The following is a 27,123-nucleotide window of genomic DNA, read 5'->3' as shown; positions in this document are numbered from 1 at the left end:
AAAAACCTTAACTACATTCCATTCCAATGACATACCACTCAAAAGAAAGATCTTGTCCCCTTTTATTTGATACCACATTTGTTGTTGTGATGCTTGTAGTTCTGAAGATATTATCAATGTATATTTTTGTCATTTAATAATTAGCTGTTGACGTCATAATAATAATGATAATAATAGTAATCGGCATTTAAGAACGCTCTTATTAGTAAACTAAATCACAGCGCTTACAGTATTATTATTACCGCTGATCATTGGGCCAATTAAACATTCCAAATACCATCTCAGCTCCCTGGGGAGTATACAGCTCGATGCTGCCTGTTAGGCGCAGGCAAGCTTATTCAATCACAATAACCACCTCTGCCCTCACAGGTACCCATTTACTCCTGGGTGGAGAGAAGCAACGAGTGACAAAGTGCCTTGCTCAAGGGCACACGCACCATGACCCCGGCTGGACTCGAACCCACAACCCACAGCTTTACCCACAGGCCATGAATCCAGTGCCCTTAACCACGAGGCCACATCACTCCAATGACGTCATATATTGCCCTTCCCATCATCCAATTTTTTGCATCCTACCTTTATTTTAAAAGGTTCACCATGGAGATGCTTTGATATAAAAAAAAAATGGTGCTTTTGTCCACCGTGTAACGATCCTTGGCATTTTTGTTACTAAGGTACCTCACTATTTAGAAAGGTTTGTTTTATTATATACTAGGCTACTGAATATTACAGATGAATGGTCGTGAACTAATATATTAGGAAGTGAATGTGCCGATTGTACTGTCAGTGAGAAAAACCAACACCTAGCTGATAGGGTAGGCTTAAGGGAACATGCAATATAACTCTCTTTATTTCATAGTATTTACAAAGGATAACACATTATCGAGACATTGATAATCTCTATGGTTTGATTATGCCCCGATATACGTCATGACAGCGCATTCAAGTATGACGGTCAGGAACACGGGTGGCGATCGGGGGGGGGGGGGCTCATGTTCCTCCTTATGTTTTTCCAGGGGACTCTGAAGAAATTTCTGCCCAACTAATGTAGGCCTATTAAAATGCAGATAGATTTTAATAAATATTCTTTTTTTTCTCAAATAAAGTGTTTTAGCTCTAATAACTCTTAGATAGTGCTCGTCCGATGACCATTTGAAGTAGCAACATTCACGTAAATGTAAATGCAACATTCACGATACTGCAAGGACTTTGCGTAAAAACCCGCATAATTATGTACATCTGTACATGCCAACCATACATTTGTTTAAGATGTCAATGTTGCGAACATAAATGTTTGAACAGCGCCCTCTAAAGGCGGAGTTGATTTCGCAGCGTATAGTATTTCGCTATCTTGACAAGAACTCGCCGCTTCCGGCCAAAAAAGTCAAAAGGGGTTGAGGAGGATGGGTACCATTTTCAGGGGCGATACATAACTCTAAAACGCCACCTGAACGGAATGTTAACTTCATCCAAAATGTGCATTATACATGTATAGGCCTATATAATATGATACCGTGTTTCTGCAATCGCGGCTCTCGTCAATACGATCGTTACGAGAATGTGACTTTAAACTAATAAGTTCTACACGAAGATGACCTTTTGACCGGTTACTAGAGGGAAAATGAAATCTCCAAGCCTGTTATCTCTGATTCTGCTTCCCTGGCTCGCTTTTGTGTGCTCCTTCCTTTTCTTTTCAAGGGATAATGATAAATGGATTGCCACGGAGTGAGGACATCTCCCGTGAAGCTCTGGCAACGAGATTGGCAAAACGTGCTGGTTAGTGACGGCCACAAGCTGCCATCTGACATGGGACTGACACCCCAAGATTAGTGATGTGGAATCCGGGCATCAAGTACATGGTCAGTAAACGCGCATTTAATCACGTCACGGTCCGTGTATTGGGTAAAAAATAATCACGACAACACGGCTTCAATGCTACACCGTTGAGGACTGGAAGTAAAATTATAACTGGCATCAGTTTATTTCCTCACTGAACATTAACAATTATTTCATCAGTTAAGACATGTGACTAGTATATGACCATCAACCTGCAAATAGATGCGCTTAAATCGTCTCACTCAACAGAGGACATATTTTGTTTATTAAAAAAAACCGTGGAAGTATGGTTATTGTCAAAGAAGGGAATTTGTACCGTTCACAAAAGCCTAGTTTTTTGGTTCAACATTTATGTGTACTGTAACAGTTGTAGCATGTTTGGCAAAGCGATATTTTCAACTGGTATTTGAGCTTGCTTCTATTCAGTTAAGTAACCCATGCAATTTGTTGAAATGCAACGTGGATTTACTGATGGACGTATCACATTGTTTAAATCTGAATTCCCACGCAGTAAAACGATCGTGCAACATTAAGAACAGCACGTAAGCAATAATGTAGAGTACCTATCCGCGCAGATCACTCTATATCGATATGTTCTCACTGGCAACCGATAGTCCTAGTATGTCTATAACTTCTCTGTTGCAGGGTACCAAGCAGTTTTTATCTATTAAAAGAAGTAGTGTAATAACTCGTGGATTGTAGAAGATTGAATCGCGTAGAGAAAGATCGCAAGTTAGAGCATAAGGCTTTGCCGCGCTCTCTGTGCTAGGTCGGACGACCTGCGCAGGTAGCCTTTGCACTTCCACGCACGCATTAGTTGAGTTTGGTGCTATCTACAGTAGACAGTTTATGCTCACATGCGTCATTATGTGGCGATACCTGTGAGCGCGTTAACCCAGGGCGCCTTCTTTAGTACATGCGGATCGAAATATAGTGTGACGCCGCTAGGCTGATTGGCCACACAACGAGACCCCGAGCCGGACTGACTACAGGAGGAAATAAACTTCGTACTGGCTAGTGATGATGGATCTTTGTGGACCACTTCTCGTTTTCACCCGAGTATTGCTACGACAATGTCCGCAGAAAAATTAATCGAAATAAATCTGCGACATCTCTTGAATGACAAATGTGAGATGGATAGTTGTCACTTGATAGCATGATCCCCCTCGGAGTCGTATACGTGAGTTTCGTTTGAATCTGGTGTGGGCGTCTGAAATTAGCTCTTGTCCAGTGGAAATTGCCCTTCCCCTCTTCACTATCTAAGTATATCTGGTCTTTCGTGTGGAGTGTTTTCGTTGGCTGTGAGCTTGGCATTTGGTTGAAGTGGGGTGCCGTCAGTCAGTCCCACGGCACTGGGACAAGAACGCTGACACGAATCTAAAACAGCCCCTTCCGGTCATCAATACACCCAAACTGACCCAGTGGCATTGAATTGAGAGTCTAGACAACCCTGGTAGAGGCAGGGAAGAAATTTCATCCGCCAAGATCGAAAAAAGGCTGACAAGAAAGGAAAGAGGGAGACGATTCTTCAAATGTGCGCCTGTTGCTTGGGCTCATATCTTATGAAACCTTACACCGAATTGATAGACTAGCAGTAATTTGCCGAGCAGGCCTCCATTCAACCCGTAGCCTTATTTTTGTTTCTGGTCGTGTAGTTGGCCTGGAGACAGCGCAAGTCATTAAGCAAGGAGACCTTATAACCTCGACGCCAGGGATCGCAGTCGAACTCGTCATACACGAGGTACACTCGAAAGAACGGGCTCTGCTCTTTTGGTTTGTTGGTACGTGAGTCTGAGACACCTGTTTTGTATGTCCAAGATAACTTCTGCCAACAAACCCACGATGGTGTCATCTCAATTCTGTCTCACCTACAGCCTCATCATCACCTATCTTCCCGTCGTCATCTTTCTCTTTCATACCAAGGATGTCCTGTCCTCCAAGCTCGAGAGTGTCCGTGTGGCTGTGGTGTCCGACGATGCCACCAACTTTTCCCTCTTCCATGACCAAGTCTTGACAGCAATCCAGGAAGTGAATGCTACCGAGTCAGGTATGGCTTTGCACCTTGGTCCTGTCGTGCTATCTTCTCATCCCAACCCTATGGACGTGTACCGACAGACTTGTAACCAACTGGCTGGTACCGACGTATCTGCCGTGGTGGTACAAGCGGATGAGCGAACCCAGTTCAGTCTTTCGGTTGCCGGTGGGTTTCTGGGAGTTCCAGTAATTGGCCTAGGCAATCGGGCTTTTGCGTTCTCCAACAAGGTAAGTGGGATGCTAAAAGACCACAAGGGATGATTTCTTTTAAGTTTGCTCATGTAGGTTTAAGTTAAGGATCCGTGACATAATTTCAAAGTTACTCAGAACTATGTTCAGTTTCTCAAAGAGAAAAAAAGGAACTGTTGTCGCACACATTTTATAAGAATGTAAACATAAAAAAAATAATATAATAAAACAAAAATCTGCATGAAAAGGTCATTTTTTCGGTATAAAAATAATCAATGTATAATTTCTTGGCTATCTTAGTCGAAAGAGACCATCCTGACATTAAAATACATTTTTTTAAACCAAAGACGAATTTGTTTTATTTATTAGTTTATTTTTTACCAGTAGGTAATGCAGTTGTGTAATATTGCATCAATTCCTACTTGCGTCCCAAAAAGTCTCCTAATTTGCTATTAAAATGTAACACATGGATCCCCTTATACTCAGAGTAATGAACTGTAGGTTTAAGCCCCCAAAAGCAAATACATTTATTTTTTTTGCGATGAGAATCCACCGTTGCCAACTGGTTTTCAATGCAATACAACTGTCACGTACACAAAATAATGGCTTTCGTGAATTTGATTCGAAGAGTAGTCAACTAAGTTCGTAAAAAATAAATACATAGACAACGAGTGAGAGTCAACTAACGCGACTGAGAGTCAACTAACACGAGATCAACAGTGATATTCCACTTCAGTTGTATAGTTTGCTTCAACAAAAACGGCTACATTTATAATATTATAATGATTCTGCTTTTGATTCCAGAGTTTGACCAATTAAAAAAAAACTACGTCCCAATAGCCTATAATGCTTGGACGGACACGAAGTGAAGTGTTTTCCCATCCCTATCGAAGAGAAGAAACACCGTTTACAATTTATGCAAATACTTGCGGGGCTCCACGGGATTTGATAAGGAGTTACATTGCTTCTGTCGGTCTGTTGGCCGGGTACCAATCTGCATGATGATCACCCGAAAGTAGGTTTCCGATGAATTATGTATAGAATGGTAATTAAGTTTCATAAGTCTCCAATTATTCCCTTCTGAAACATAAATTATTGTTCTGGTCGGCTTGAACCCTAATAACGGACGCTTGTTGTCAGTTAATTGGATGTTTAATTTCCACTCAATTCTTTCTGAATTGATCAAGTAATTATCACTCTACTTCGATTTTCATTAGTCAACCATCAAGAATAGGCCTACTTTCCGAAGAGTGTGACCCAACCCAGCACCGTATCGACGTGGATTTACACGATCGCTCCCAGGTTATGCAGTCCACGCCAATATGCGTAAAATATCCGATTTTGTTTCATGATCTTATCTGCATCGCCTGACAAACGGATAGAGTTGCTCAGCTCCCTGTAGTTTATCCGTCACATATTGACCGAATACTCAAGGTGCACCGTGCATTAGTAATGGAAAGCGACAAACTGATGAAGACGAACAAAGTCAAGGGGCATTCATGTTTTGAAATTAGTGTACCACTCAATGGCGGATCCATTTTCAAAGAGGGTTAGGGTGGCTGAGGCGTTGAAGGTAACATACATAGACCAGAGGCCTTAAGCACCGAACTGTCACTTGCTAAACTGTAGGACGTTGTTTGAGGAGAGAAAATCTGGTGTTCTCTTCCAGTAATATGTAAATGATAAACATATGTCAGACGGAAGGGTGGGGTGTCGTAGCTATCCAATCGCCCCCTCCCCAAATCAGCCCTTGCTTCTCATAAGTGATATGATAATGTAACAAGTACTTATTTGGATTCGAATAATACCAATACTGTCATGATCATTTTCTTACAACCACTTTATATTTTGTTACCTAAAACGCAAACTTAGCAGAGTAACTACGATGTTATTTCAGATTGTTATATCAGATAAACTCGATGTGCGCAATTCCAGTACTGTTTTTGAAGATTAGGGAAGCTTTATTCATATGAATATAAAATATATCTCGCGCATCCAAGTGATCCAAACCAATAGGCAATAATAAAGAACTTCAAGATAGCAACAGCGCGAAATCAAGAGTCAGATATACCTTAATTAATTAAGACAATCGTCAAAACATTCATTAACTAACATTAGGTTATACTTGTATAAAAAAAATACAATATGAAGATTCACTACAGTGAAACTGTTCTCCATGCATGTTTCCCCAGTTTTACATACAATTTTAGTATCAATCGGATTATACACGTAATGTAATCCTAAACAAATTAGTATTCATCTCCGAACTATTCATAAGTATGTGGCTTTACATTTCGGATGGCGTTGCCCGAAGCTTGGAAGCAACTTATGTCCAGCGGAAACAACGAACAGTGGAGATCGGTTTCCTTACAGGATCAAGCGGAATCAGAAGTCCAACCATCATGGACAATTATCTGGCTTTCAAAATTGCCATGATTGGTACCTGAGGCCGTATACGTGAGCGTGTCTGTCTCAGACTTGGGCAGGGGATCGGGAGAGTCTTGCTGCACTAAGCCTGCACTAATCACGTACATCGTGTCAACCCGGGAACAACACAGCACGTAGGGCCCTATTGCGTATTGTGACGGGTTTCAGTCGATAGAGCCATGAATTCATCACACAGAACGACTCTGTACCGTCATTACTCTTAATGGCTGCTGGATTACAATATGCATGATCCTTTGAAAATATGAAAATAGAATCATTGTACAGAAGAGGTAACATCTGGTCGGGTTCAGAGCCTTTGCATGCACAAAGACCTCATTGTCATCTTTCGTTTAAACTGGAATTTATGATAATTACGAAGCTTAATATTACAATATTCAAGATAGCTATATGACATTGAAACAGGCGCTCTGCGCCTTCGACAAATTCAAACGTTTCATAATTCATTGCCTCGTTGAATTGAATCGGACCGTTGAATGTTTTAGCTCCAAATCATTGCAAAGAAAATGACAAAATAAGTCATTTCAATTGTTTTCTAACCACGAATACATTATAATCATATTAATAATGTATAAAAGCAGCAATTCTTCAGAGCATCAATGACAATATGAGTTGCAAGCATGGAGAATCATGAGGTATACTGATGAGATACTTAGAGAGATGTGTTTTGTAGCTTGAGCCAATTTTAAGGGTCACTTTATTATCTGCCTGACCAACTGAGTCACCGACTGACTGACTAACTGAAGCACCGAGTATATCTTTTGTCTTAAGGCTGGACTAGGCAAGCCTTGTCTAGTTTAAGAGGTGGGCAAACGGAACCTCAAAATATTATGAATATGAAATCGGGCCACAGAGCTTAAACGAGTATCATCTACGCGTGAAACTGAATGACACTTGTTTCTGCTCCCCGTCTGACAGTGTTTTTCTTCTAAGATTTTACTCTCAATTGGTTAACTTTGTGAATTCAGTTTCTCTGCATTTGATACCATTTGTGGTTATTCTGTTTGGTGAATATGTCCCACAAAGTGCATATTGAATGAATTTCTAAATGCATACTACACTACACTAGTGTTAGGTTAGGGTTAAAGTTAGGGTTAGGGTAAGGGTATAGGGTTAGTACATGTATGTACCGTTATATACATAAATGCATACTGCAATGTGACTGAAAGCAATGTCTTTGTCAGGACGTTACACGCAACCTGGAAGGGTACTTTTACCCGAAAGTAGCACAGCCTTTGAGAAATGTTTACTATAATACGTTAAAGGGGTTGACAACATTTTGTGTCATGCCGTGTTGGCACAATAACATGATTTCTGCCAATTCATAGAGTTACCTATATAGGAGCAGGTTCGCTGTAATTCCCCGCCTTCATTCCATGATTTCCCACTGGAAATCTGGTCTTAGCTCTGAGTATTATCCATTGTCGACTCATACAAGCAGCAGCTAGATTATCAAGAACTAAAATGGTAGGTTTTTGGAACATGGGATTCGGACATTAGAGACTTAGACGCCTAACCTTATCTTGACCGTTGCATTTTTTTTGTCACCTCATGACAACGCGAAGATATATGCACACACTGTTCGGCTTCGTCAAAATATCCATGTTCATTTAGGCTGATTTTCCAAAAAAGTGTCAAAAATTGTTGGTTAGGTAGGCCTACTATTCTATAATTTGGCTTCATTTGCATGATTGCCACCACAACGGAAATTCATTTTTGATAACAATATTTTTGGCATAAATTCTACATTTTTTTTATCAAATTCTTTCAAAATTTAGTACCAATTTGAAAAGCCAGTATACAAAAGATTTCTTAAACATTGGAAATTTCGACAGACAAGATCAGCATTATACACGGCGCTATACCTACTTCCGTATATTCGTTGATAATGGTAAAATGGTAAAATGGTTTGGATTTTCTAATGCAAGAGCTTAAAATGTAGGCCCTACCACACAATAAAGACAATCATGCAGAACTGCTAAAAAAAACCCGGCTTTCTGCGTCATTAGGGCCATTTTGTAACTCGAGATCGACAGTAGTTAGTCGGAGGTGAATACTAGATAGATTTGGGAACAGGATAATGTATGTTTTCATACAAAATAGTACGATCGTTATGATACTGACTCTTAATCAAAGTTAATATAAGTTTTAAAATATTTGCTGGAGCGTTCTGGAGAGATACAAAAATGTATATATAAAAACTTTCCACATGACTTTGTGTCCCAAGTCCGATAGATAGGATTAAAAAGACTGTTTTGCTGGGAATCTCAGGCCCGTATTTGCCATAGGCCTACCAACTGACAGGTTTTGGTAATAGACTTTCTGTCAATGTTCGTTCTTCTGCTGGTTTGCCTTCTGCAGTGATTGTTTTCCACGGTGAATTTCCTCCAGTCCTCTTATCTCCTATTAAAGAAAGCTTTATTCAGCCGTATTCATCAATTAAAAACCTCAATTGATATATGTAGCATAAGTTTCCATCCTCATATCCTCATGATTCCATTGTGTTATTGTTTCTCACCGTCGCCTGCTGTGCAGGCTTAATCAAACCTCTAGTGTATAGGACATCCTGACAATCACACAGTTCCCTTCATTCTGGACGGAGATTCAGGTGATGTTAATGCATGACGAGGTTCCTTTGATACACTTGATTACAAGGAAAATGTAGGTTAACGCTGATGAGTATTTTCTTAGCCTTGCCAGGCGTTGGGATAATCCTGTCCCATGCGTGTAAACTAAACGTGAACAAACGCGGGAAGGAAGACGACAACGCGGGAAGGATGGTAAAGGTCAGGATGACAACAAGTGACTGGGTTAAAAAGAGAAGTAGTCTGGTTCCCTGACCTGACGATTCCCCGACGCCTTGACGTCTAAATTGTAGGCCAGGTAACCGCCACCAAAATGGCCCTTTTTCAAAGCTCGGCTCCGTTTCCGGTTTGGATTTATCATTAACAGCTTTTAATATCCGATCAAATTTAAAAAAAAAATCCCTTGCTTCATATATATCATACAGTTTGATATTTCTGTAAAAAAACATTGACTAATGTTGACCTTGAATGTTCAAAGTTAGGGACCCAAATAGCAGGCGAAGCCGAAGTTGAGACGACGCTGAGTTTTGTAACCGTCGTCAGATTCGTTATAGGCCTAGTATATGATGCAGCAAAGCTCGCTCCTCGTAAGATCTGAGTGCATATACGTAATGCACAATGTTGTCATTGAATTTCAAAGTTTTTTTTAATGCAAGCAATGAATATTTATTACCAACTCATTTTTAAAAGTGTTATTAAGCCTGGCAGGGTAATTAAAACCTATTTTATACCCGGAAATAGCCAGGCGCAATCCGAGATTGTCGATGAAATACATTCGGCAAACGTCGGACATTTTCGGAAACGAGAGGCATTCCTCCCGTTTTGGTCACGTGCTGTGGCGGTTACCTGAACTAAGATTCATCAGAAATAGTCAGAATATTTTGGTCTGGGAACCAGACTAAAACAGAAGCTGACAAATGCGTCAAATCAAAAATATATTGCGAACAAGTTCAATTAATTTGAGGATGTTCGGGATAGGTCTGGGATGGAGGTTGCCAACGGTCACATCAAGAAATCCTGAAGGATACGTCATGATAAAGAAAATAGGAAACAGATATGTTGTAATACGGTAAGTCTTATTCCGCTGTTATGCCTGCCGTGGATTCGATTTATTTTGACTAAGAAAAAGAGGCGGAAACTATCTGCGTATTATTATCTGCAATACTTTGAACCTTACGCCGCTGCGGTCAGTGCCGGTTTAATGATTACCCCCCTGTAATTTATTACTGTTTGTAATATTAATTATGATTGTTGAATTTGAATCCGACGTAATAATGACCGATGCTTCTCAAAATTTCTGACGGTAGGTGTGATTTGAACCTAAAGACAGAACCCTACAGCAGCCCATGCGAAGCATTCGCCACGTCCGTTTGCCGCCTTTTTCTGTAGTGCAACACACAAAATAACACCTGGCAATATACACTCAGTCCTTTACATGTAAATGTATGTCCTTGTCAGGCCATTAGGTTTCTGTGGATGTCATCCTTAATGGGTATATAATGGCAGGAGAATTGTGTGGGTCGAACATTTAATGAAAAACCTCCCTTACTCACCGACCGTGTAAAATCTCGTATAATCTCGCTTGGGTGAATTTAGCTGCTTGGTCCATATTGCGATTACTTCTACACGTGCGGAGTCTCAAAATGCAGTCTGCTTCTCCATCGGGGCGGATGTAGCTTTCAGGAAACGCATGAAGACGGGGGGTTGATATTTGAGTGATGGCGTTCCTCTGCTATAGGGGGGTCCGGGGCATGTCCCGTCCCCCACTCTAAGGCAATTCGAGAATAAATTTAGGAACTTTTAGTCAAATTTTTATTATTTTGAGCCCATTTCACTAGTATCATAAACCTATTTCAGCGGCTGAACGGGGCAAACACCCTCTCCCCTCTCAGATCCGCTACTGTTGTCCCATTTTTGCATGATTGTTCTCTTGTTATGTTTTTGTGACTGTTTAGAGTAAAATTAATAAAAGCAAATTTGGTTGTTGGGATGGGCAAGTTAAGTCGTGTTGGTACGTTTATGCTGGTCTGATTATCCTAACCCGAGATGTAGATGGTCTGAACAATAATTTGAGCATTATCTCGACATTATTGGTCTGCCGTGTTATGCTCTAACCATGCGCACATGCCTTTGACTGATCAATCAACCAGTTTTCTGACTGCGCAAAAAGTTTGACCCAATTCGGTCCAATTTAATAACCATTGTGGACCTAGTATTCCGAGCCATAACTAAATAATTGACATGTTTTCAAGCGGGTTCAAGTCTCAGTAAGTACTGATAATAAAGACACTCATGAGCTACATCAAATAGCTCCAAATTGAAGGGGAAAATGAAGTGGAAAACGTCAGATTATTCAATCTCCTTTTTAAAATTCTTTAAGGTTAACGGGTCAGTTTTACCCATCATTTTGGTAAGTAGGTGGACTAAGGAATTCGGGCCCGATTCCCTATAATGAATTACATGGAACCATGTTGTGTTTTTGTATTCTTGATTTCTGTTGATCGTTGTCTATTGCAATAATGATTTGCATGTTTCGGAATTTCTATGAACGTAATTCTAGTTAACAAACGACGTTTGAAAAAACGTTTTAAACGATATACTGCAAACTGCTATGCTCCAGTTGATAGTGATTGGGTATTATTTCATTTGCAAACATTCCTTCAGGCCCGAAATAATTACCCTTTTTATTCGAACCGCGCGAGGTCCTGTTTTTCATTGTCCAAGTAACATGTCTTTCTCAGTGCTGTGGTACTCCTTTACATCGTATTAACCAAACAAAATAATGGTAAGGAAAACTGGAGGGAAATGTAGAACTGTCGATCGTTGAGCACACTTCATTGAGTTCAGTTTACCGCAAATATCGCCGAATTCACCTCTCTTTGAGGTAACTCTACCGCAGCTTTCACTTATTCGTTTACCTGTGTACCTTTTTAGTGGGCGATCTATAAATAAAAGCCAGGCCAATCGATAGTGTTACTGAAAGCCTTGCTCTAAAGCCTCTCCTTGCTGCATTTTATTTCAGAATGACGTGTTAAGTATTAGACTGGATTTTGGGCCGTCGATCACAGTCATGACAACCAGCTTGCAGAAAGACGATTTGGTACGCTGTAAAAAGCGCATATATGCAGAGACTCAAAACAATCAGGGTAAATATAGGCATATATGTGAAAGTAACGCCCCACAAAGAGTCTCCACTGTAAACAGGTGTATTTCATAAGAACACCTTTGCCATCCCTGTCCCTTTTTAAAACGAAAAATACTGTGCCTATGCATCATACTGAGCCGTACAATAAAGCGCAATTGTCCTCAGTTCTTGTAGCGAGCCCACAGTAGAGGCTTTATATATACAATGTACTTGCATGTACAATGAATTATCTAATAAATTATTTCTTTTCTGTCGCATTACGTTTGAAACACGGGTTTCACTGTGTAGCCTACAGCTGTAACACACAATAAAAAAACAAAGGAAACGTGACATGCAATTTAGTAACACATTTATCTTGTAAAAATGATGAACCCCCTGAAAAAAAGTCCTGAATGCTTCTGACAGTTGTAAATGCCGTTGTTTAAGTAACTGAGTCCTACATTATGGTTTAAATCCATGTCTTTAAACACAATTATGATTTCTGGGTTGGAGTAATTTCTCTTTTGAAATAAAACTAACATTTATTGCATATCTGAATACTATCTCCTCTTCTAGATCTTTTTGATAACCCCCTCTAAGTGTACCCCTGACGATTCTATATAGTTGCTTTGTCGTATTCCTCCCTGTGCAGCCCCTTTGGCGAGGGACATCTAGACGGGGACTGTTGTTGGCTATCAGTACGATCAGGCGTTTAGTTCTCAACCGCTTTGCTCTTACAAATATAAATGCTCTTTCTCTCTGTCTCCCTTCCTTTCATTTCCCTCGTCTTTTCAAAAAGCCAGCATCTTAAGATTGTACTCAACGTTGTCTATTTGACGCTTATAGCTGATCATATCTTGCACTTTAGCGCACCTCGGGTAGCGGGTGTAAACATAGCTAGGCAATTTCCAAGAGGGTTGAACGACCATTTCCTTTCACGAGAGCGCACCCGGACTTATAAGACATTCCGGCTTTGAATGTTGCATCTGCCAGTACTAAAGTTAAATACACGCTCCTGCTTTTACGTAAAGCTTAGGGGGGGGGGGGGAACTACTCGCTAATTTGACTTCAGTATTCTTTCTTAAACGGACTCAAAAATACAACATATTAAAAAGTCATATATTTGTTCGTAATTTGAATACAATCCCTTGTAGCTGTTCAAAATAAAAACGTGAACGTCACGTGAAGTCAAGACGCCACACGTAACGCGATTCGCCATAACGTCATGCTGAGATGGTTTGTGAATTAAACTTTGCACAAACTAATTGAGCATGATGGCTTCGCAGACATATCCCACTGTACTAGCATCTATAGGCAATCACTAACCACTGATCTCCATGTAAACAATCTGGATAGCTCGTTTGCCATTCAAAGCTGTTCAAATAAGTGAAGCCACGCACTGTTTCCCGATACGTCTATTCGAATTTGGGGAGGGAACCAGTCTCAACCACTCCCATCGTTAAAAAATATATTTATAATAGAACCATCTTGAAGCATACGAAATATTTTTTTTTCTAAGCAGAAAATTTATATAAAACATAGTTTGTTTTCATTGTAATTTTTTTAGCCCAGAACATTTACCTGTCAATTAAATAACATATCTTTCGTGACAATTCAATTGTTCATGGAGTGGTAATATGACGGATGGAGACTTCACTTCTAACCGCTGATGGGCTATCCAGATTACACTAAATCATTGAGAGTTGTTTCCGATAATTATTACTATCAGGCGCATTTTGAACGATGCGTTTTTTTAAAGCTGCAAGCTGACTGTAACATGTAACTTCTATGATCAGACTAATATAGTCTGCAAAATGGAAAGGGAATACCAATAGGCAGTAAAGTCAGCACTAACTGTTAACACGTAATGCACGTTGAAATTTAAGTGCAATTGAAATTTAAGTGCACGATACAAATTGCGTTAAGGAATCATAAAAGAGGAAACGAGTGACCGTACCTGGGTAAAAAGTTGGGACCAACGTTTAACATCAACGAGATTTAGATATTGAACATAAAATGACGTAAGCTACCATTTTTGTTGCTACTGAAGATCAGCCATTATGACAATAAAAGTTAGATCTATACGCATACCTGCGAAATACAAACCCGTTACTCTTAATTAATTGAATATTGAAATAACCCATGTTAGGTAGAGATCTGTAACAAGGAAAGCATCTACGAAACATGTCCACCACTCACAGCAATACTTGACGGCGTCTTTGTAGAAATTTCTAAGCTGTTTTATCTTATGATCTTTATACCCCAGCCTGTAGTAAGCTTCAATATTAATCAAGATAATGTATAGGTCTACTCTATACAGCACAGCATACGCACCGACAAGGTAAATGGCTGCAACAAAGATTCGTATCTATCTCCTCGACCTCATGAATGAGTGCCGTAGTGATTCACTATTAGGCCTATCATACAGAAGAGAAACGTGATGACAAGATGAAGAATAGAAAAGCAGTTCACTATGAAAGTCTGGTGCATCTTTTATCATAGGTCAAAAGGTTGACTTTCTATCGTCATATTTTCAATGATAATTAATATTATATAAGTAATGATGCTATTTTTATACGCTTATAATTTTGAAAAAAAAGAAAATCTTTTAAAAAGTGATTAAAGAATTGAACCCCTTTTCTTGTAGTCTAAAAAAAATCTGGGGTTTTGGTGGTTTCATTTTCACATTAATGTGCAAACCTTCCATAACACTGAGCCCATATAACATTTCATACCTACCAGATAAACGGGCAGGTATAGGCCTATGGAACAAGGATGAGAAATGTTTCATTAGTTAATGATCGTAATAAAATGCTCCTGCTTGTAGTACACTCAATCTTTGCATTAGGTGGATGTATAATTCCCTCAAAAATATTTTGGATCAGAACAAAAATTATTTCAAAATGGATAGCAGACATTATCCATAAATGCGCTATCTAAAAAATCTGCACAGCCTATATTTCAGACGCCAAAAATGTTACGGATACTTTAATAAGGTGTGAGATTCATTGTGTCATATCTACGTTTGGCAATATTGTATTACAACAACCTACAGGCTAACCGTATGGTAAGGTTTACAAACAATATTGATTACAGACAATATGGTGCATCCAAAATACTATTATAAATATATTATTCACCATGACTTATACAGGGTGAGTAAAAAAAAAAGCGAAACTCAATTGTCGGGACTATTGTTATAGTGAAGTTCTGCATGTTACACTTTCAAAATCTAGGATATGAAAGCCCAATTCATAAGCTTTCTGTAAGTACAAGAATCATTCAAATCACTTATGTACTTTTCAAGTTACAGAATTTTAAACACAACCCCCGTTTTAAAATTCTGTCCACGGATCACAAAAAGTGTGCGTTCTTTCAGCAAAACGAAAAAAATTCACACACACCCCCATGTGATTTGTTTTCGTTTTGCTGCAAAAACACTAACCTTCTTGTGATCCGTGGACAGAATGTTTAAAACGGTGGTTGTGTTTAAAATTCCGTAACTTAAAAAGTACATGAGTGATTTGAATAATTTTTATACTAAAGGAAAGCTTATGAATTGGGCTTTTATATTCTAGATTTGAAAAGTGCTACATGCAGAACTTCACTAAAACAATGGTCCCGACATTTGGTTTTTTTTTTTTTTTTTACTCATCCTGTACAGTTAAGTTGACATGTAGTGACTTCACTCACATTATACTGGTGCTAAAAGAAAAACAGCATTTTCCATGCTCATTATTATTCGTCTCCACATTTTCCCCTAATCCAGTTGTAAAGTACTGAAAACCATAAATATGTTTGAGTGTATATAATGGTATATACAGGCTGTCACGTGATACCCAGTACCAAGCACCTAGTTTGTCCACATGCTTCATTTCCAAAGTTTTTTTTTATTTTTGAAATTCCAGGTCTGTACATTTTACTGGTTAGTGTTGCGTATCAAGTTGAAACCAATTCTATCAGAATATTTAACTGTAATTTCGTGATACTGTATCAGTTTTCTAGGTACCCTACTAATTGTAATGACATTATGCCTATTAGTTACAGTCGTGAATACACGTGTGGCAATGATTTCAAAACATTATACAAATAACGAATGGAAACTGCTCAATATGAAAGGTTAACACCTCCTCGAAGATACTTGAACAGCTTACATTCTTTCTTTGGAAATAAATACATCCAATTTAATTTTATTCTATTTTTGTCTCTGTAAACTACATTACGATTGTCAAGAGCGGAAACATTACACCGCAGGATCTACAATTTCCGTCACAGAAGAAGTGCACTACTTACACCTCGATAACAAAAATTATTAAATTTCTTACTTTGTCAGGATAAGCAGTGACCCGAACCCTAAGCACAGTTTTAACACACAAAAAATGGACAGTCTGTGCGGACGGAATTCAATTACCAAATTGTCAAACTTTTACTGAAATTCAAGCGAGGTCAGAGCCCTCGTTGAAAAGCGACTCGCTTATGGTGTAATTTGGCGTTTATTTTATGCTTTTCGTGTCAGCCAGACTCGAGCCAGTGCTAAAAGGGGTTAGCGATCAATTGAAAAGACCGTCATCTGGATACGTGTCTGTTGAGAGAATACCATACATCAACGGCGTTAAGTCCACTGAAAGGGGTTACGTAGACGTAATATTAGTTACCAACAATAAATCCCAATGCGTGCGCATACGACACTCGCTTGTGCTAAGGTCAACAGTGCGCGTTCATCAAAAAAAAATGCCTGACGAAAGGAACTACCGTCACTCGATGAGATGCAGAAAAAAACAGGTATTCTGAGACATGTAACGATTTTGCAGGAACGGCTTAAGTAAAACACCAGTGAGTTAATCTCGTAAGCTATGCCTTTTGCCGACTTCGTAAATATTTAGTGCGCTGGGTAGCAATGCGCTCAAGATGGACCTGTGGCGTAGTGATATGAATCTGTAATGCCATGCTAAGACGAGGCCATTGGCGCCCTATGTTGATTAACTGCTTCGGTCGTGGTCGCGCAGATATTCGGCCATTATGGAGAGAAAGGAGCATCATCCTAACATTCAGTCAGTGGTTTGTTATTGTGTACATCTTGCTCATCTGCCTGTACATTCGCATACATTACCAAAAGATCCGAAGCACAACACCTTTTTACAGAGGGCATTGCAGTTCAATTTCAATCTCTGCTCCATTTCCCCTAATGTCCTTGCCAATCAGCGTTGTACTGATATGGACATATGGGTTTCAAGTCAAACAATTCCTAGTTATTCCCTAAAATAACTTCCCACTTGCAATTTTCCGGCCACGGGCTCAAGAAATAATTAATTTTTCGATATTTTTGTCAGAAAGACCTAAGAGCAAAATATTGTAATATCTCTTTTGGGACCAAAACTACTCGCCAAATCCAGAGTAAAGAGCGTAATAATTACAAGCAACACAGTTCTGTATTTTTCGGCATTTTCCTTACAAAACACATCTGATGGGAAGCTTCATTCGTGGTGTGTGGACAGTGGATTCAATTTGCGTCACGAATATATCGTACTATTTGTAGTGCCGGAGGGGATAGTTCTACAAACCAAGCCATTTGGAAATAGATATCAGGCTTTGCCTCTCGTGACTTATCCACAGACTGAAGACAGCAAGCCCGCGAAAGTTCAGCATCCTTTTAAATCTGCCTCTTTTCCCACATGCGTCATTTTGTAAGTCTGCATTCTTCCTTGAGACAACATTCCCACTTGTGCCAAGTGCAATTAAGCACATAATCCTCTTCTTGACGACGATATTACAAGTCTTTCGACATACCGGGTCCGAAACTTGACCAGTTAACGATCGACGCTAACCATATTACCCCACATAACATGATCCGCGCACCCTGTCCTTTGTGTAAATAGATGAGTCTCAATTCCAAGCCGTTTGCACTTTACAATTTCCGTTGAACAGGGTCTAGTAGTCATTTTTCAGGCATTTCGTTCCCTGTAAAGTACTCTGTCCTTTCGGTACTGCTGCAGCGATCACGCAACTGTCCTTATTGTTTTCCCTTTTACAAACTTCCTTGTGGGGCCGGGGCCACCTGATAGTCCGAAGGTTCTTTTAGTCCGAAGGTTCGATAGTCCGAATGCACACAATTTCCATAAGAGGGGGTTCGTTAGTCCAAAAATGAAATAAGGTTCGTTAATCTGAACATTTGATGCAATAGTCCGAAGGTTCATTAATCCAAAGGTTCATTAATCCGAAGGTTCATTAGTCCGAAGGTTCATTTATCCGAAGGTTCGATAGTCTGAATTTAGAATAACGTTAATCAGTCCGAAGTTCAACAGTCCGAAACGAAAATAAGGTTCAATAGTCCGAAGGTTCATCATTCCGAATTGACAATAAGGTCCGATAGTCCGAATCGACAATAAGGTCCGATAGCCCGAAGTGTCATACTGACGAACCGTATTGCCCATTCGGACTTTCAAACCTTATTCTCAATTCGGACTATCGAACCTTATTGTCAATTCGGACTATCGAACCCTATCGTCTATTCGGACTATCGAACCTTCGGATTTATTAACCTTATTCTATTTTCGGACTCATGGGCCCTTCGGACTATCGAACCTTCGGATTATCGAACCTTCGGACTATTGAACCTTCGGACGAACGAACCTTTGGACTAATGACCCTTCGGACTAAAGAACCTTCGGACTATCGGGCTGTAACCGTCGGGCCTGGTGCTTAATGTACACACCTCTAGTAACGAAGTTCCAGTGTTCCACGAATTTTCGAAAACCCAGTTGCTGTTCTAAGCTAGGTTATAGTAAGCATTCTGTTGATAGCGACACATTGCTGATCTGTGTCTATCTGTTTACGATTACTGATCAAAGTTGTCACTGGTATGTTTGGGAGTTGTGCTTTGACTATGCTTCGTTAGTTAGGAACCCATATGTATGATTTACCAACACTATCTATATATATAAGAGAGAGTTTAACTCGGCCTCCGAGACGATGTTTGCTCATGAAAGGATCCGAGACCGCGGGCTCCCGCTGCGCCAAAATCGCTCCACGTCCGTGGAAAAATACGGAGGGTGTCTTCCGCCGGGTCGGACACTTCGGGTCGTCCTGATTTTCCCGTACGGACCGGCGATCCTTTTCGTCTATTTTTCGTGACTGCATTTTGCGCAGGAATTTGCCGTCGTGTGCGCTTTCACGTTGACTGCCTGGCCGCCCCCTGTGCTGGCTTTTCTGCGAGTCTAGACTGTGCGAGGTCAGCGAGGTCAACGTAGGGGTTTCGTTTACGTGTTCTACTCAGCTGTTCTGCAAAAGCGTTCCCCAAATTGTGGTTGGGGTGACCTTGGTAAAATATTTTTTCTCCATGGTGCGTGGCCACCGAGTGCCCCTATTCTTTCATATGCTTCGCTTGCCGCCCCTGCGCCGAGTGCAACGAATACTCAGAAGGACTTCACATTAAGTATGCCTTGCGCGGTCTGACCAATCGAAAGTCTACACTGCGTAGTATTTCCGGGCGATCCAAAACTGTCGATGGCAACGCGTACTGCAGCCTGCTCCACACCCTGGAAACGAGGTTGGGTCTACGGTGCTCGCTATTTGCATGATTTGAAGCACAAGCATGTGAGTGACGTGTATAGTGCTCTGTTGCTTCCATCGTGTGTTAATACAGCTCCATGCTTCCACCAAGGCTGAGCGTTGTGAGTTCGCTGCCCGCCACAGTGTTGCGTTATAATTTCGGGGGCCTGTCTGGGATCAACGAAGGATCGATGCATTGCTTCAAACATCGCGATCTTAAACGCAGTCACACAAAAAATCAACGAAAATGTGTCCGATCCGGCGGAAGACACTCTCCACATTTTTCCACGGACGTGAAGCGATTTTGGCGTCGCGAAAGACCGCGGTCTCAGATCGTTTCAGGAGCAAACATTTCTCGGAGGCCGAGTAAAATTTGCTCTTATAAAGATGGTTGACCCAAGTTGAATAACAGTTGACTCGACAAGTTCCTCGCAGACAGTCTCGCAAATTGTAAGACGTTCAAGTTTACGTTTGTTGAAGAGTCCAATATACTGAAACTTAATTATGACCTTCTTAATCAGCCTTCGCCTGTGTACTACGGCAAGCCTTTCAAATACGTTTTCTCACAAATGCCACTGCCTCACAAAATGCCAATTTAACAGACCAACGGGAACATTTACATAATTATCATGGGCGTCAATCGGTGGGGGACGGGGAACCCCTCCCCCCCCCCCCCCCCATTTTAAAGCGGTGGAGACTTTTTGGGTCCCCTCCCCCCCCCCCCCGCCCACTTTTCTTCCCCGAATAAAAATTGTAGCTACTACATGTATAATGATTCTATTACTCAGAATAGCTCATTTTAAGGACACCAACCTCAAAAATGATGTTTAAAAGATGATCTTTTGCTACAAAAAATTGTTTTAGTGGTCAGAAATTGCCTCAGATCGCACCACAGAAATTGCTTTTCTATAACTGCACGTCTTCTCAACTAAATCCCCCAATTACATTCATCTCCCCAAATTTTCATCCCCAACTCTACGCCCTACCCGATAGTATGATCGGGTAAATCAACGAGGGATCGATGCATTGCTTCAAATATTGTGATCTTTGAACTATGTTGGGTTGGAATAACGAAGAGTGCATAAATAATAATATTGGCGGTTGTTGGCTGTTTGGCCTTGCTTATATTATGGTTGAACCATGCCAACCTGAATAAAATAGTTAAATCGACTTTTTCCTCGCAGGTCTCGCAAATTGTAAGAAGTTCAAGTTTACGTTTGTTGGAGAGTCCAATACTGTACCTTCATAATGACCTTCCTCCATGATTCAGACTATGTAATTTTATGGTAACACACTCAACATTTTTATTGCAAATGCCACCTTCACGTTTTATTCCATTATGATTTATTGTCAAAACAGTACAATCAGCCTTCGCCTGTGTACTATACGGTAAGTCTTTCAACTCAGTTTTCCCACATTAACAAACGCGACTGCCTCACAAAATGCAATTTAACAGACCAACAGGAAAATTTACAGACAGTTATACATGCCATGGTACATAATTATCATGGGCGCAGCGTCAATCGGTGGGGGATGGGGGACCCCCACCCCAACATTTTAAAGCGGGCAATATCGTTTGGTTCCCTACCCCCACTTTTTCTTCCCCGAATAAAAATTGTTGCCTACTATAATATTCTTTTGCTCAGAACAGCTGATTCAATGACTCCAAACTCGAAAATGATGTTTAAAAGATGATCTTTTGTTTTACTATCGTACGTGGTCAGAAATTGCCTCAGATCGCGTCACCGTAAATTGCTTTTCTATAGCTACATGTCTTCTCAACTAAATCCCCCATTTACATTTAACTCCCCACACTTTCAACCCCAACACAAATACGCCCTACCCGATCTATGATCGGGTAAATCAGCTTGTAGTATATAAGTTGGATGCCGGTGCGTTCCGAGCGCCTCTATACTGCCTATATATGGCACTGCTTACATGAAGAATTAGCCAAACAGTCATTGGTAGGCCTAATTGTTTTTGGCAGTGCACTTTGTTCCACTATTGAAAGCGTTGAAGAAAACACTGACAGTTCACATAGTTTACATATGATTGGGAAGTAAAGGCACGGTTTTTGTGGACATGACTTAGGCCCACATACATGCCAAGTACAAAAGCTCTTGTCAAAGCGAACTGAATGTGGACAAAGTGCTGCATTTACAATGTCGATGTCTTCGTGGCTCGTGCCGTAGCTGCAATGGTTCACACCGTGTGTGTGAATCTAATATATGTGAGTGTGACCTTTTTTTCGTTAGGTAAGGAGAACAACAAGCATGCATTAATGGAAATATTTGACATCTACAATTCAATTATTGATTTGGTATTTCAGGGCAAACCTGGGACGTTAGCCAAGGGCACTTATTGAATGCACGGTTAGCCGACCTGCACCGACCTGTCATGTGCCACATCATACAAACTATCTAGAACCACCATTATAAGTAACAAAACAAAGACAAAACCCAAAACAAAAACAAAAAAACACACGCAGCAAAAGCTTTATGGGCACAATGATACTAAAATGATGTAATTCGTAGATGAAATGTCTTACAGACAGTGGTTATATCATTTCCCCATTTGTACACGGGGTTTATTTCATTTCATTTAACACATAAGACATGCAAGTACATGTTATTTGTTTTTGCTGTGATACACAATCTCATAAAATTATGCAACATATCGTCGATTGGGGATAGGATTCCGTGCTATCGATTATAATCAGTTTGGGCGTCATTCTGTCGTTCCCAAAATCATATCAAAGAGCGAAAATATAGGATTAGTATCTTACAACGTTAGATGAAGCGACACATTGGCGTCAATAAAAGAGGAATGATTAAGAACACTAAACGTGGTATTTGTTGAAGTCTGCATTGCGACGAAAAAAGATATTCATTCAACACCGTCTAGGGGACCATTATCGCAGAAACTGTGGGCACTGACAAATCTCCATTATGAGGAATGCTGGGTTTTAGTTGGAAAAGGCGTTTCGTGACCGGTGACATGAAAGGTGTCTATGAAACTAGAAAGCCACTAGTGAGTATACTGCCCAAAGGTCTTACAGCTATTCAAACTTGTGATTGCTCATCCTAACACACCTTCAACTATCACCCTTTCAAAGGGCGTAAGAACTGTAAAATTAAACAGGAAAAGCTAAATCCACATTGATGCAAAGTGAGCATTTGACTTTTTGTCCTCGGGCGTTTGTCTCGACTGCATGTGATTGGAGTTCAATAATCCCACACTTTCGGCTTTCTCGCCTTCCTGTCGTTCGCTGTCTCCCCAGACACATTTCGCATAAACTAACCTTTCAAGAAGACACGAGAAAGGCTCGGAGGATCGAGGTGAAAAACAAACCCCAAATTGACGAGGAGGGATCAACAGTGCAGCAAGATGGACCAGGTGAGATGGCACGCAGGAGCAATAATACGGATGACCGCCAGGCAAGCAATAACCTAGATAATGAGTCAACATCCAAGCCAGCCATTGGAGAGAGGTGCCCGCGAGACGAGTAGAAGTCTCAAACGGGTGGCGACGGCACCCTACGGGAATGAGGTTGGAGAGAGATAGAAAAAAAGGAGAAAAAACAGAGCAAGAAGACCGTGAGGAAGTCAATATCTTAGATGCCAGTATACATACGCAATCTAATCCCATAGGCCTCTTTTACGGGGGTGACATGACACTGACTGTTTATGTCAAAACACGAAGGCGGAAAGCGGATTGGGCATGGTCAAACGGTGGGTGTTCCTCAGGGGCACTGATGTCACTGAATCGTGAAACGCGCTATGGTCGACAAGAGCAAAGAGGTCGACATTATAGATCTCTAAAACAAAAGGCCCTCAAGTGACCTGACTGTGTCCTGGCCTTGTACATAATCGAAAGCGAAATATTTTAATTACTACAGCAATTGTTATATTTCCTAAACCTGCCTGAATGCCACCAAAATGTGGTATAAATTAATGCATTCAACCCCGTTTATACGGTTTGAAAGTGGAAATACGGCGACCCTGCATGTCTTGGGTAACAATGAGCAACGCACGAATTCTCGACAATTTGTATGAATTCAAGACATCTTATTTATAATACATGTATCCACGAATCAATTCGCGGATGGATTTGCACACAATTATTACAGCCAGTTGTGGCGCCTTGGAGTGGCGTCATTTAAAAGGTCTTCATATTTTACGAAATCAAAAGTCAAATGATGGGTTAGAAATATCATGCAGGAATACCAAATCTACATAGGACCGTAACTGCATAACTTGAATTGCGTCCACAGATTATGTGCTATCACCAAAATGGGTTTTGGTTGAGAGTGAGAGTAACACATAATCATTCAGTGTGGCTCGCCAGTTCACCTGCATGTTCTCGATACCTACAGCAATGCAATGCATGCAACTCTGCATCACGCAATTCACATCAAAACGGCACATTGTAAAAGCCTCATGTAGGCCTACATTGTTTCTCACTTTTCAGTGCTATTGAATACATTTTGGTTGTTGGGATATTCGAAAAAATACCTCGAAATCCGCAATTTTTTTCTCATCACGAAAAAGTGTGGGGGATGATTCAATAGCCCATCCCCCTGGTCAAAAAGTGAGGGGGGGGGGATATATTCCCCCATGTCCCGCCCCGGATGTACGCCCCTGGCGAAATTATACTGGCCTACATAAACAATTTCTGAAATGCCATTGAAATAATTATCTGATAAATGATATAAACTATAAAGATTGCTTTTTTTGTCAAAGTTCACTTTATAAACACATTTATTCTTTACATTTTTGTCAGCGAGAACAACAGACTACTGATAGGAACTATTGAATAGAAACTTTAACAATTACACACACAAATATCAAAAGAAAAATAAATTGAGTGGGTCGTTATGAAGGCAGTGTAATCATCATCAGAACAATTCGTTTAGTGTCAACGATTAAGTCTATTTTGAAGGACAAGACCTCTCCCTTGATGTTCTCATCTCAATCGTTTCCGACATTTCCTGCTGGGATATAGATCTGATTTAAATTACCAAGGGCGAAGTGGAAAACCCTCATTTTATTATCTGAGTCATTCATAGAGCTCGCGCAACGACGACGCAGAGGTCTTTGTGTCCAACGAACAGAAAAGGAAATGGAGGGAAAGTGGAGCTCTTTTTTTCTTCTTCTTCTTTTTTTTTTTTTACTTCCCCAGTCCTTATTTTTAGCCTGTATCTCCTTGTCCCCAAACAAAGAGCGGGAAATACCACGCAGACCCGAATTTCTCTAATTATCTTCCCGCTCCAAATGACCTCAAGGTAGCTTCTTTGTGACGTACGCACGCCAGCTTCAATCAATGCATTCTGGGGTTGACTGTCTCCTCACTCTACTCGCATCACATTGTTGTCAAATAAAACCGGAATACGACGCCGAGGTTAATACTGCAAGATCGCCAGTTGCTACGGAAACGTATTTTCGAGAAAGATTATGTTCCAAGAGTTTGTCATTAATCGCTGGAATCCTCCAGGGACTTTATGTGGGTGCATATTCAAGAGGTTATTTGAATCCCGCGCTTTAAAAGCAGATTTGCAATCACATTATGTGTGGGCTTAACGTTGATGTAAATGCATGATACAATAACGAATAATACATTAGACGGATTCTATTTTTATGTTCTTTAACACAAATAGTAGAGATCATGAATTTCCTAAATATTATTGTTCTTACATGCAGAAACGTCGGAGGAAATGCATACATGCATTAAAAATGAAAGATTACCGTTACAGACAACCTGCCTTCAGTCGCTTGATTGTTTTTGACCAATACACTCTGCCAGAAATCAGTCCATTCCCCATTTTTTCCAATTATCATTAAAGTGTCCATGAAATGAATTGTTCTTAGGAACACATTTTGTGCAACTTAATTCTCCTCTTAAAAGTAGGAAAACTATTTGACATCCCTTTTTGGTTAGTTTATTCAAAAGTACACTTCTTTAAATATTTTTTAACAATCTATGCTTTTCCGGACAACTGATGGCGCTGTTGCTGTGATGTCATTTCAGGAAGACACTGTTCAGTTTTGGGGTTTTCTATTCAACAACCCCAAAAAACTGCTTTTTGAAAACATTAGTGAGAAAGTTTGCTCATTGGCTTACTGCCATGTACTGACACAACAACAAATCAGCAAAGAAAAGAAAATTTACAACAGCAAAATATCAAAAATTCTGGTAACTTTTTTTGTGCTGAAATAGCTGTAACATAGAGGTTTCTGCCTGAAATGACGTCACACTTATAACCAGCTGTAATATAATCAGCTGTAAATAGTACGTACATTTCCAGGCACTTCATGGATATAACTTTTACATTGCCATGCCTGGGACGTCTTGATTTTGAGGTCTAGAACCCCTTAAATCAAAATATCATTGTCAATGTATTATCAAAGTCGCCTTTATTCTGTTTCACGGACAACAGCAGTGAATTGGTCACATGTCACTAGTTGATTGAAATGTTTATCAATAGAGGTGCTATTATTTTAACTTAAAAACCTCAACGAAAAAATGGCATTGTCAATGTCATTGCCAGTGTACAATGTCAATGTCATTTTCAGTGTAAAATGTAATGTCACAATAAGTGACCAGTTTGTCGTGTTCTTGTTCTCGATCACAGGAAGTCCATCCTCTCTTTCTACGGCTGGATGTCTCAGTCACCAATCAAGCCCACGTTATTAAGAGTCTCTTACACCGCAATGCCTGGTTCAACTTCTCCGTAGTGGCCAGTGAAGGGGAGGGATCCGACGCTTTTGTGCAGAGCCTACGTGATCAGATACAGACACCAGGATGGAACATACGTCGTGACGTGCGCTTCTCTAGTGGCGAAGCAAGCAGTGGACGGTTCTTGAGAAACCTTGCCAACGACGATTCGTGAGTTGGAACTCATTGTCAGGGGCGTAGCGAAGGGGCGGGGTGTGGAGGGGGTGTGTGGAGGGGGGCTGGGGGTTTCACACCCCCAATCATTTTTCTTGGTCGGCATTTAGAGCCTCAGTTGACAAATGAACCACTGCACATGCGTCGCTATGTGAGGGTGCCACGCTGTCATTGCTCGTTTTTTGTCGATAATCATCGTCCTGTGGGTAAAATCATGGTCTGTCGACAAATATGCCGCAACGTAAACGGCCCCCTATTGTCCGATAGTGTCCAAGTTCGACGGGTTTGTACAGCGCCTCTAATAGGTAGATGGTATACAGCCCCAAACCCCACTCCCATTTTCATTTTGCGAGGGCTGGCTGACGGAGAAAAAAATATCCTGTTTTATTTTGGAGAGTCTGTCACAACTCCCCACCCTCCTTTCAATCGGTCTCGCTACGCCCATGCTCATTGCACTCTTTCATTACTAGCGAC

General features: G+C 40.5%; 1 protein-coding gene across 1 annotated transcript in view; it reads left to right on the top strand.

The window, feature by feature from the left end:
• The first annotated feature begins 3,678 nt into the window (after positions 1 to 3,678).
• LOC119727917 (glutamate receptor ionotropic, NMDA 3A-like) overlaps positions 3,679 to 27,123 on the top strand; it is a 39,816-nt gene continuing 16,371 nt past the window's right edge. Inside the window, exons 1-2 of the mRNA XM_038199997.1 lie at positions 3,679 to 4,098; positions 26,393 to 26,646. Of these exons, the coding sequence (XP_038055925.1) occupies positions 3,679 to 4,098; positions 26,393 to 26,646 (674 nt within the window). The remainder of the gene's footprint in view (positions 4,099 to 26,392; positions 26,647 to 27,123) is intronic.

The sequence above is a fragment of the Patiria miniata genome, unplaced genomic scaffold, assembly GCF_015706575.1.
Source record: "Patiria miniata isolate m_02_andy unplaced genomic scaffold, ASM1570657v1 HiC_scaffold_20, whole genome shotgun sequence".
Lineage (NCBI taxonomy): Eukaryota > Metazoa > Echinodermata > Asteroidea > Valvatida > Asterinidae > Patiria > Patiria miniata.
The sequence above is the reverse complement of the archived record's forward strand: the minus strand, read 5'-3'. Positions and strand labels throughout refer to the sequence as shown.